Source organism: Staurois parvus, unplaced genomic scaffold (assembly GCF_062004578.1).
Source record: "Staurois parvus isolate SC_StPar_1 unplaced genomic scaffold, SC_StPar_1.0 ptg000203l, whole genome shotgun sequence".
Taxonomy (NCBI): Eukaryota; Metazoa; Chordata; class Amphibia; order Anura; family Ranidae; genus Staurois; species Staurois parvus.
This window is the reverse complement of record NW_028317999.1, coordinates 3,312,930-3,325,851: the sequence shown is the minus strand read 5'-3', so window position 1 is coordinate 3,325,851 and position 12,922 is coordinate 3,312,930. Positions and strand designations below refer to the sequence as shown.

The 12,922-nt window shown below is 41.1% G+C and overlaps 1 protein-coding gene and 1 long non-coding RNA gene across 2 annotated transcripts in view; one reads left to right on the top strand and one right to left on the bottom strand.

Annotated features, from left to right (window-relative positions):
* Window positions 1-3,432, bottom strand: part of LOC149461416 (uncharacterized) — an 83,445-nt gene extending 80,013 nt beyond the window's left edge. The window contains exon 1 of the long non-coding RNA XR_016312870.1: window positions 3,297-3,432. This is a non-coding gene — a long non-coding RNA (uncharacterized LOC149461416). The remainder of the gene's footprint in view (window positions 1-3,296) is intronic.
* The window catches only part of LOC149461415 (meprin A subunit beta-like), a 73,372-nt gene extending 66,380 nt beyond the window's left edge, over window positions 1-6,992 (top strand). Inside the window, exons 13-14 of the mRNA XM_089678366.1 lie at window positions 3,931-4,069; window positions 6,808-6,992. Coding sequence (XP_089534492.1) covers window positions 3,931-4,069; window positions 6,808-6,943 — 275 coding nt within the window. The 3' untranslated portion in view covers window positions 6,944-6,992. The remainder of the gene's footprint in view (window positions 1-3,930; window positions 4,070-6,807) is intronic.
* The last annotated feature ends 5,930 nt before the right edge of the window (window positions 6,993-12,922 follow it).

The window sequence follows — 12,922 nt, the reverse complement described above, 5'->3', positions numbered from 1 at the left end:
CTCCCCCTTTCTCACCCCACTCCCTCTCTCTCATCCCCCCTCTCTCTAACCCCCTCTCTATCACCCCCTTCTCTCTCAACCCCCTTCTCTCACCCCTCTCTTTCTCATCCCACTCTCTCACCCCCCTCTCTCTCACCCCCCCTCTCTCACCCTCTCTCTTTCTCACTCCCCCTTCTGTCACCCCTCTCTCGCCCTCCCTCCTCTCTTTCACCCCCCCTCACCCCTTCTCTCTCTTATCCCTCTCTCTTTCTCACTCTCAATCTCTCTCACCCCACCTCTTTCTCCCATCCCCCTCTCTCTCCCCCAATCCCCCTCCCTCACCCCCCTCTCTCACCCCTCTCTCTTTCTCACTCCCCCTCTCTGCCACCCCCCACCCCTTCTCTCTCCCTACCTCCCTCCTTTCTCTCTCTCACACCCTCTCCTTCTTGCCTTCTCTCTCTCACACCCCTTCTCTCTCTCTCTCACCCCTCTTTGTTTCTCACTCCCCCTCTCTTTTTCTAACCCCCCCCTCTCTCACCCACCTCTCTCTCCCATGCCTCTCTCTCCCCCTTCTCTCACCCCACTCCCTCTCTCTCATCCCCCCTCTCTCTCTCTCTCTCTCAATCCCTCTCTCTATCACCCCCTTCTCTCTCCCACCCCACTCCCTCTCTCTCATCCCCCTTCTCTCTCTCTCACAACTTCTCCCTTTCACCCCCCACACCCCTCCCACCTTTCTCTCTCTCACCACTCTCATCCCCCTTCTCTCACCTGTCTCTTTCTAACCCCCTTTCTCTCTCACCCCCACTCTCTCTTCTCCCCCCTCGCATGCAGGCAGGGGAAACCGAGTGGACACTGACTGACAAGTGACAGAAAGTAAGTGTTATTGATCTCACCCCCCCCCCCCAGCACTGTCTCACATCCCATTCCTCCCCCCAGCACTTCCACTGATTACACCTTCTCCCCCGCAGTCCTAGCAACCAATGGGTGAGCATTAGTGATGTGCAGTAACCTCTAGCAACCAATCGACAAGCAGAAATTACAGAAATTATGTGTTGTAACCTCTAGCAACCAGTAAATGAGCTGTAATAATATGCTGTAAGCCCTGGCAAGCAAACACAATCGCTGCCTGTGACCTGATTTTGAATCTAGCTGCTATTTATTGTATGTCTTAGATCAAGTTGAGAGCAAAATTCCATGTGAGCAGGGGGAGGGGGGTGGAGGAGCCCAAGAAATGTTTGCCCAGGGTCCAATTAATAATTCAGATGGCCCTGAACAAAGGCATCACTTAATGCAGCATTAGACAGGGCTTTAAAATACAAAGCAAACATAAATCAATCAATCAATCAATCGGTTCCCTTCTCAAAAAACCAGCCTAATGCTGAAGGGCATGGGATTCTTTGAAATCTAACAGTCCTGCAGATAAATGGATGTGGAGGGTCTATGTGCAGGTTATCCACCTTGTTGCTATGTTCTTGTCTCAGAAAACTTGTAAAGGAGCTTATTGGAACAGTTGCCCCTTCACCATGGAGCAAGTAGTGATACTTCTTTTCGTTCCCAAATAAAATCCCAGAATCATGGTACTACAGTAAAAACCTTTGGGTTTCACACTCCATTTCCCATGCTCTAACTGAAATATTGTTTTACTGTTTGATAAAAATATTGGAACAATGCTTATGCTTGGGTAGGTGTTTCCACACACTTCAATCTATCCAGAGCTGAAATAACAATCTGGAGTATACAAACCACTAGATACAAAGGATAACTCTTTTGTTAAAACATTGATGTAATATACAGTATGCTTCCTTTTAAAATTTATCAATAATTGCAAAAACAATTCTTCTAATTTTAGTCTGTAGGCAGATATCATTTTCTACAACTTGCAAAAAAGAAGACGTGTAGAGAGGTGCTGGTTGCTTTAAATCTTAAACAGCAGTTGCAAAGCATTTTTTTTTCTTTTCCCTCGTTGTGAGTGACAGACAGGAAAAGCAGGACTATGCTCTGATTGGTGGTTGCTACAGCTGAGAAGGATCCACCAATAGCAGCACTGCTGCAGCTAAACTTATGATTGGCTGTGGAGGAAAGGAGAGAGAAAAAAAGAAGTAGCACATGTGGGGAGGCAGACATTTTCAGGGGACCGCATAGAGCAAGGACTCCTGGTGTAAAGTCACAGAGTCTCACTCTTTGTGCTGCTAGAGCCCATGGGCTGGGCTGGGAGTGTGTAGCAGAGGAATTGTTGCAGGAGGACAGTGTGCAAATCAAGGATTGTCCTGCCTGACACTCAGGATTACAGCCACTCAAGTGCATGTGTCTCTCAAAGTCTGGAGCTGCTGAAAGAGAGAGGATTTTTACTGCTGTCTAATGCTATCTAGAGGACAATCCAAAAACCGTGAGTACTCTGAGATGAAAGGGGATTTTGATATTGCTGCATTTGCTGTTCATCTCTGGAGAATGGTCATGAGAAAGCCTGCTCTCTAATTCTCAGAGTGACTCATATCTTGGAAAGCCCAAGCTGCTCAAAATTAGCTATGCCTGCATGCTGATTGATGAGTGAATTCTGCCTCTGTATATTACTGGTTTGTCTCCTCAAGACTTGTGCTGTGGCTGAAGAGTGTGTTTAGTTCCAAGTCCCCACAGAAGCTGGCTGCTCTGAATATGCTGAGCAAGTGTCAGTATATCAGGATTTCACCTCTATGATAAAGATTTGTTGAAGTGTTGTTTTTCTTCTATTGCAATGTTCACTGGAAGTTTCTGCTTAAAGGAGACTGTGCTATCCTGCTATCCCTGGATTACAAATACTCTCCCATGCAGAGAGTGAGCGCTCTTCCATTGATTAAAGGGCCCCAACGTTGAGAGACTTTAAGTTTCATCCCACTGGCCAGTGGTTAGGTAGGACATTTCTGCTCTAGATAGTACTGCTATAACAAATGTCAATAAGCTGCTTAACCTCATTAACATATTGTTTCATGTGTCAATGTCAATCTCATATGTCATCCTAGTCAGTGTGATACTAGTCAGTGTTTGGAGTCTTTGGCGAGTGAAGAGTGATTTCTTACTAACTGTGTTATGCAAAGTGGTATCTGTGGTTTATGCACATTACGTGTGTTAAAAAAGCTAGTTCTTTTTCAGGGTTTGTTTCTTCAATAAAACCCATATAAAATATTTTCAGAGTGTCGGATTGTTCTGGGTATAATCGGAGGTGTCACCAGATTCAGGTGAGAGCTGAACCTATATATCTAGCCAAGTTCCACCCAAGGGTGTGCTACGCATGCAAGGCAAAGTAACATTGTTTCTAAAAAATTATCTCTTACTTGCCTTACCAGCAGTTTGTTGCTGTTCCTTCTTCCCCTGTCCTTCATAATAATCAGCATTTTGCAAATGGAGGAGCATACAATCTTATTTCATGTGACAGTGCTTGGGTTTTCACATGATTAGGGAAGATGACATCACCTGGTCCCCTGCCAGTTTTGGCTGTGGAGGGGGAAGCACTGAAAAGCCAAATATAGACATTTGGCAGGGGTGTGGGAGAGATCTTTTTTCAGAGATCCTGTCACTTTGCTGTGCATGGGAAGAGTCTTTTTAATCATGGTTTCCATGTATGAGGGCATTCAGTACATAGTTGAAGCCTGATTTGATCACTGCTGTTTCCAGCAGTTTATCTCTTATAAGAAGGTAATTTTTCTCCTATAACAACACTGGGACTAATCATTGAAAAATGGATCATGGAACTATAACAAGAGGAACCTCCCCATGTAGTAGTAGGAAGGGAAATTGGAAGTGAGTAGAATGTGTATGTGAATTCTGATACAAACATCAGCAGGCAAATACAACCAAATCTAATAAACATATTTTTCCGTTATCTATGCATTGTTTATACATTACATGTTTGCTTATTTTTGCTTACTAGCACCTCAACAGAGTAAGAAAATCATTATCTCTTATTTATTTTTACAGATATTTCCCAATTAAGACAGACCCAACCATTGCCACCACCCACATCACCACCACCACCCGATGTGCCAGTCCTGTGCACACAAAATATCTGTTTGAATGATGGAATCTGTGTTGTGGAAAATTTAAAGTCAGTATGCAGGTAAAAATCTCTTGCTTAAGGGTGACCATTAACAGCCAGATGACTGCAAATAATGCAACAGACTTAATGTATAAAGGGTAAAGTGAACCTGTCACATGCAATACAGTCTTAGGCTGGCACTATTGAATCAAGATGTCAGACACATTGGGATTGCATTGTCTTCTGTGAGTTGACTGACTCTTACAGTATATACACTGGGAGAACAAAGAATAAAACACAGCCATTGTGCAATTTTGCAAAGCAGACAATACTGTCTAATTAAGATACTTTTGGAATCTGGCTTCAGATCAAAATGGGACTCAGAATCTCCCAATATCCAATGCAAACCAAAATACTAAAAAGAACCCTGAACTCAGGACTTTACCAACCCAAAACACAAAGATGTAAATATCACATAAACTTTATAGTGTACATTAAAAATATGCACATTTCAAAAAAGTATATAAAGAGATCACCTCTCATGTCTCTTAGATTGTAAGCTCCAAGGAGCAGGACCCTCTTGTATTGAACTGTATTGTTACTGTAATGTCTCCCTTTATATTGTAAAGCACTGAGCAAACTGTTGGCGCTATATAAATCCTGTATAATAATAATGTTCAGTATCATTATTTATTATTTACAACATACCTGGAAAATGTCACATAATCAAAAACCATGGTACTGACTATAAAAACTATTGTAAATCTCACATAAAGCAGTCATGGCATTCAAGGTAATTCCTCCGCTAGGGCGGTAATAAATACATCCTATTTAATGTTCTATAGAAAGGACACGGAAAGGCTTCTTCACAGTAAGTGATGTAAAGCTAGACTCGCTGAAAACCAGTTCTGGCCAGCTCAGTATATTGTTTTAAAAAAGAGCTGAAGCATTCCTTAATGCACCAAATATAACTGGATATTAACATTATAGGTGACAACACCAGAGATCATTGATCCAGGGAATATCTGATTGTCTCCTGGGGGATCAGAAAGCAATTTGCTGGAGCAAATTGGACCATGCCTATAGGGTGGGTTTTTTTTGCCTTCCTCTGGGTCAAAGGTGAATCAAAGATTGTTTGTTTTTTATTTCTATTGGTTGGCTTAGATGGATTTATGTTTTTTTTTTTTAATCTGACTATCTATTTAACAATGTAACAAATCTGACAAACATATCCAAGTAAACCTATATATCACGACATAAGCCTAAAACAGGTGCCACTGGATATCCACATATGTCCACATGTCACAGCGTGAGCTAGTCATTGGAAATAAGGCATGTATATCACTTTATCTGTCTTCATCAGTTATAATTACTCATACATGATATAAATAACTCCTGTGGTAATAGTAATGGAGAATTTACCAATTTCACAGTTGTATATACTCCCATACTCCTTGTATGCTTATGTTTAGTGTATGTGATATTTACATAATTGTGTTTTGGGTTTGTACTGTTCTGAGTTGAGAAAATAGTCTGCACATGTCATGAACAAATATAGTTGCCATCATGCATGAATAGCAAACCTATCTCAAGCAGATCTCTAGCTAAAAAAATTAAAATACTAAACACTGGAGGAGATTTACTAAAACAGGGGCACGCATAATCTGGTGCAGCTCTGCATAGTAACCAATCAGCTTCCAGGCTTTATTGTCAAAGCTTAATTGATCAAGCTAAAGACAGAAGATGATTGGTTACTATGCACAGCTGCACCAGACTCTGTGTGCCTCAGTTTTAGTAAATCTCCCCCATTTTGGTAAAACCTATGCAATACTGTACATCTCCTGTGCATGAGAATCTATTACTTTTCTAGTGTTCAAGCTCTGATACATTGATTGCTACATATCAAACCAATTCTCTCCATTGACTGCTAATGTTACTACACTAGTCTGGCATATGATGGATGGGAGGGAGGGGGATTATATAGCACGGCTAAAAGTTGGAATAAAATCAAGAATTCACAAAATCTGGTTCTACAGAGGCATGGTTGAAATTAAAAATCATGGCTTTTTCTCATGACCAGTGTCACTGTAATAACAGATTCACTTTAACTATAGAGTAGTAATGAGAGCCTCTGGGTGTCAGAGACAAGTGCAAGCAGAAATAGGGGCTGTGGGGGTTTTAGCATCCAACCTTTCCCTCTACTTTGTCATAAATGTTTCTTTGTTAGAGTCATGTTAGGTGGTTCAAAAGTACTGAGCAGCTGCCTATGGTCCTCATTCCGTACCTCTGTAGCAGCCTGCTCTTTCCTTGTAACTCTACAAAGTGGCAGTGAGTGCCAGGCCTGCAATGCACTGACTTCCAGCACCTGGCTCTACAGAAGGATGGAGTGAAGTTGGCAGGAAAGAGATGTGAAGAAAACTGGCAGAGATTCCCGTCAGTGTGGAGCCCTAGGTGAATGAATACTGTGGAACTGAGGTTCTCCCTCCTGCCTCTTCAGCCATATGGGAGCTGTAAGGTGAGTATAATGTCATAAGGAGTATGTGGGATCGTATCAGAGTGTGTGGTCTGGTTTGTATTGGGGCGTATAGTGTTGTGTGTACTGAGGTGCTTGAGGTGACATATATTGTTTATGCTACTGAGAGAACTATAAATGGCTCCCTAGCATGTAATATTTCATTACATCTTTATTTATCTAATGTAACAATACAGCATACAATCTGTCTGAAGTGATATTGGCACTTTTAGATTTGCATTTCTTTCTATACTGAATACATATTTGGCTATATCACAGATTAATGAATACACTTTTTACTTTACAGGTGCAAAACATCTGGAGACCGGTGGTATGTGGGTGAAAGATGTGAAAGGGTAGTCAACAAAGGCAAAGTGTGGACCATGTCTTCCTTATGTGCACTATTCTCTCTTTTTACAGTCACCCTTGTGAATGTAGTATGACATCCAATGAATTTGGGCTGTTATAATAAAACAGATATTTAAGTTGGAATTCCAGATACTTGTTTTATTTAGATGCTTGTTTTATTTTCTATAGAGTAGGGAAATGTTAGCATCTGTGTTGGTTCTTTACTGCTGCCTGTGCCACCTTTTGGAGAGATTTATCCTCACTTCCCGTGCTGTCACTGGGACAAGAATTGAGGATAAATCTGCCCAACAGAGTCAAAAATAAACCATAGAAAAACTTTTTTTTAATTTATGAAAGTGATGAAAGGTTGGAACCTCTGTGTCACTAGAAGATGGCGTAAGGAGAGATCTCTTTAGCAACAATACAGACAGAAATAAATCATGACATTCTAACTTGTTGTGTCCTAAACTAAAAAAAGGATTTGGTTAAAGTTACATTTTAATAAATACTACACTACCATGTTTAATTATTTCAATACATAGGTACATTTGTATTTGTAATATATTTTGTTTGTTTCCCTTTCTGTTAGTTTTTCTAAACACACAAACCACTGCCCGAGGACTGACTATTAAAATATCATGCTCATAGTCTGAAATAAAAGCCATCTCCACATGTTTTCTAGTGAATTGAATCACAGTTTCTGATATCGGAGAGAGAATGCCCCATTAGAATTTCTTGTTCAAAGCCACATAACATTGTCAGATGAAAACTAGATAATGTAAAATATACAAATGTAGCACCCCCTCCCCCCCACCCCGGAGGAGCCCCTGTCCTTTAAGTCACCTGTTCTCAGTGCCAACGACACCTAATGAAGGAACAAAAATGTGACCAGCAGTAAACAGTCACAAAGTAAAGCAAATTTAAACAGTTCTACAATAAGAATGTGTAAACCAAGTACTGCTGAACCCAAACTCATTGGGTACCTAAATCCTGATAGATGATACTTGTCTAGAGGCTAAACGTTTTAGAGTCTCTCTACAACCCTTTCCACTGGTCAGTGTGGTAACAGACATTGCTAGTATTGGGGCCCAGTCAGGGGCGGACTGACAACTCATGGGGCCCCCGGGCAATAGGGGATCATGGGGCCCCTGTGTCCAAACTCAAAAAAGCCTATGAAAAAGGTACCAGGGGCATCTCATGGGGCCCCCTACTGACCCCGGGCCCTTGGGCAGTGCCCGAGTTTCCAAATGGTCAGTCCGCTCCTGGGCCCAGAGTCCATTAAGTGCATTGGAGCGCTCAAAAAATGTGTAATTCAACCAGAAAGGGGTGAAAATCCCCAAACTAAATCCAAAATTAGGGTGGCAATAGGAAGGTAATCAGATTGTGGCCAGTGTCCTCTCACCACTATGCAGTCTGCTGTGAAGCCCCTTCACTTTCTCTGGTGTCTGGAACTTTGGATGCATAAGGATCCACAGCAATGGTGCACCTCTTCTGCAATTTGCTGGATCCCTCTGATGGCAGCAGCTTCCAAACAAGTGTATCAGCACAGTCTTGCTCTGATATCATGGTGATCTCTGGACGTAAGCAATGTCTCCAACTCAGTAGTCCTCCAACTATTTATCCTCATCCTATGCATGAGACACCCCAAGCCAAGGCTTCTACTTCTTTTTTCATACTCTCTCTAGCACCCATCTTCTGGGACTTGTCATCCTGCACAATTCTACAACACTGATCCCAGTCTCTCTTGGGACTACTTCCCCCACACGTCTTTGCTTCTCCCAGCAGCCCTCAGGCAAGAGGGATGTGGTCATTCCTCCACAGGCTGCTGCCTATAGCAGTAACCTCTGGAGCCTCTGCCCTGTCTCTGGCTGCAGTTTGTGTCTCTCCTTTTCTGCTCTCTCCCAATTTGTCTTCGGAGACAAGGGATAAGCAGTATTTCAAGGATAGCTCCAGCAATGCTAAATTTGAAAAAAGGCTATATCTAAAACAATTACTAATACATTCCTGTCAGTTGGTAACATCCCAAACCACTTTCATGCCCACAAACTATTACCTTACAGGAAGTATAGTTAAAGAGAACGCCAGCCTAAATCTTTTTTATGGTCAGAACCTCTATCATTTTTTGGGGTCTATTTGCTGTTGTCTGTGTTCCAATTGATATGTGTTCTATTTACTTTCTGTCCCAGAAGCACAACTGGCAATAATATCTCCCCAAAGTGAGGCTCCATGCAGACTAGGGGCTGAAAGGACAGCAGAAAAAGCTGTAGAAAAAATACTTATTTTGGCATGGGGTTCCCCTAAATTCCATACCAGGCCCTTTGGTCTGCTATTGATTTTAAGGGAACCCCATACCAAAATTAAAGAAAAAAGGCATGGGGTCACCTCCAAAATCCATACCAGACCCGTAGGTCTGGTATAGATTTTGAGGGGAACCCCACACCAAATTTTTTTTTAAAATGGGGATGAGCATGAAGCAGTGACACCAGGGCGAGTGAATTTCCCTAGGGGTACTGCTCGAGGGGGAGGATCCAGGAGCATCGGCGGGGACTCAAAAAGAAGAGGATTGGGGCTGCTCTGTGCAAAATCACTGCACAGAGCAGGTAAGTATAGACATGTTTGTTAAAAAAAAATTAAGCTTTAGTGTCACTTTAATATATTGCAGTTTACCAATATTTAGATGTCTTGGCTGCATTAGTTTCCTTTATTTTCACCTGGTTCTTTTTCTCTCCTTGCTTGCTTGAAACGTTGAATTTCCTTTTAAGGAAGCTGTGACCTTGCTGAATTCTTTTTCTCACCTTGCTCATGACAAATTGTGAATTACCCGTGGGGAGAAATGTGATCCATAGCAACCTGGGAAACTACATAAGCCTATTTTGACCTGACTGATATACTGTATTTTAGCTCAGGTCATATCTAGAATGTGAGTGCATTTCCAAAATAGGGGAGTACATGTGATAGCCACTGTAATTTGCAAAGGATCTGAATATCTGCAATATTTCATGAAGGTGGACAGCACTCTTTATCATTAAATATTTTGATTGTTTGGACACTTTACGGACATTTATTGCAATATATAGTATTTTAATGTGCATTACTGTTTGATGTTAATGTCTTTGGATTCAGATAATACATTGTTAAGTGGTGAATGTATTGAGTTGTGATATATTACATGTTAAACAAGTAGGGTTTGTTATATGTTATGTGGCGATCAGCAATGATAGGGAGAATCATCAACCATTGTCCAACCGGCCTGATAGTGGAACTCGGAGGTCAGGGGCATGGCAGATTAGAAGCTACTAGGGATTATGACGCAGAGTCGATTGGCTGACACTAACTACCTGTGGGCCTTTGGATGCCTAATCTGGCTCTAGCCTATACTGGTTACTTAGAATAACTGGAGCTGCATATACACTCTATTGCAATAAACAGTTTCACCTACTAACATACAGCAAGGTAACCACTCCACTTGCACATTATGTCACAGACTGAACTAAATACTATATTGCATATGAGATGACAGGGGGACAGATATTCTTTTGTCACCAGTCTTTAACCACTTACCTTCATGACCATTTTTTGCTATTCGGCACTACTCTATTTCAACTGGTAATTGCCTGGTCATGCAACGCTGTACCCAAATGAAATTGATGTCCTTTTCCACAGAATGAAAGCTTTCTTTTGGTGGTATTTAATCACCACTGGGTTTTTTTGTGATATAAACGAAAAAAGAACAAACGTTTTGAAAAAAAAACCCAATATTTTCTACTTTCGATTAAAAAAAATATCCAATAAACTCAAAGCTAGTCATAAATGTAAGCCAAAATGTATTCTGCTACATGTCTTTGGTAAAAATCCCAATGCCTAATTGGTTGTGTGAAAGTTGTAGCATCTACAAACTATGGCATATATGCAGCTTTTACTTTCTGACCGCCTATCACATTTCTTGAGGTGCTAAAATGCCAAGGCAGTACAAAAAAAAACAACATTACCCCTTTTTGGAAGGGCCAACATTAGAAGCTTATGCCACACACCACCCACTCTTCTAACCACTTGAAGACCAAACCTTTTCTGGCACTTTTTGTTTACATGAAAAACAATTTTTGTGCTAGAAAATTACTTTGAACCCCCAAACATTATATATATTTTTTTTAAATCAGAGGCCCTAGAGAATAAAACCATTTTATGTCACACAGTATGTGCACCTCAATTTTTCAAATGCAAATTTTTGGAAAAAGAACACCTTTTTGGAATTTTAATGTACAAAAACACAATATACAGTATTGTCCAATTGTTTGATAAAATATAAAAGATAATGTTACGCCAAGTAAATGGATACAAACTGCGAAAATTTTTAATATCCAACGTTTTAAAAGCCTTTACAGGTCACCACTTTAGATTTACATAGGAGGGCTAGTGCTAGGATTACTGTCCTTGATCTCATATTCATGGTGATCTTATGCATGGTACACTCTATATTTACATAATGACACAGGTCCGCTGCTTGCGTTTGCCTTTGCGCACGAGCACGGGGATGAGAGTGGGGTGAATTTTTTGAAAATTACTTCTTTTGCTTTTTTTTTAATTTTTACACTGTCCCTTACATTTTTTTTAATCACTTTCATTGTTATCACAGGGAATGTAAATATCCCCCGTAATAGCAATAGGCAGTGACAGGTACTCTTTTCTGAGGAATCTGGGTTCTATGAGACTCCAGATCTTTCCTCCATTAAAATTGCGCTGTTTATATCCAGTGAAACTGAAATGATGAAATGCTCATAGCTTCCAGTTTTTTAGACCATAGAGATGATTGGAGGCATTCCAATCTCCGATAAGCTCTATGATCACCCAGTTGAACTGCTGACTGCATCCTCGGGTTTCCCGGTGGGACAAGAGAGCCCAAGAAAGCCGTGGAAGGTGGCAGGAGGGGGGAGTGCCCCTCCCCGCTGCTTGTAAAAGCTATCCAGCAGCTAATTATCTGCTAGGATTGTTTTTACATTAAAGCCGACCGACAGCTAAAAAAAAACTATACCAGGATGATGCCTGTAGCTGCAGGAATCATCCCGTTATAACCACTCAAAGTCCAGCAACATACCAGTACATTGCTTGTTGGGCATACAGTATACAGTATGTAACACCAGAGAACATGGGCATACGATGAATCAGGTCTGTGGACCTATATGACTGCAATTTATTGTTTTTTGTAATGCTGTTGAGGGTTAGACCCAAAAACATTTTAAATGCAGAAACAGTGATACGTTTCCATGTGCATTGTCTGGCAAGAGCTGAATTTGGGTGGGTGACCTTTAAAAGCTTTTACAGGTCACCACTTTAGATTTATACAGGAGGTCTAGTGCTAGGATTGTTGTGCGTATAAATGTTGTGCGTATAAATGTTGTGCGTATAAACTGCCTTGGCCCACAATCAATTGATTCAAATCTTCCATGCAAAACAGTGGAGGGGCTAAACTCTAGTGCTGAGAATGATTGTGATTGGCCCCAGCTGGTCACATGGTAGAGGGTGCTGTGATTGGCTCATTTAACAGTAAACTATTAAACATAGAAATACTTGCCTAAAAATCCCCGCTGGTGTGGATTAGTAGCAGCTCCTTCCTAGTGGGATATACGGTCTCAGGTCTTCTCTACCTATTTACTTCCTCCCTTTGGGGTTTCTAACCCAGCCACACAGGGACAGGGAGTGATATACTATACATAAATTCTGACGTTAAGCAGCACAACTACTTACAAATGCAGACGATAGAAGGCAGCAGATCCCTACACATATAATGTATGTTCTCTCATGCATACATTTTCTTTTTTTGTAAATTCTTTATTTACAGTTTCTTTGCATGCAAGAGGATTTATTGAACTATACAGAGTAGACACAGAGCAATAACAGTTCACAGTTCAGGACAGTTACTAAGGCATAGCAAAGGAACATTTATGATAGTGAAAAATCGCTCCAGGTCTGAATTAGAGATAATGTATTTAGAGAGATGCTGTGGTTGTGACCTAGAGCTTCCTCAGAAGTTAGCTGGAGTATCCACATATCCTAGAGAATATAATGCACAACTACAT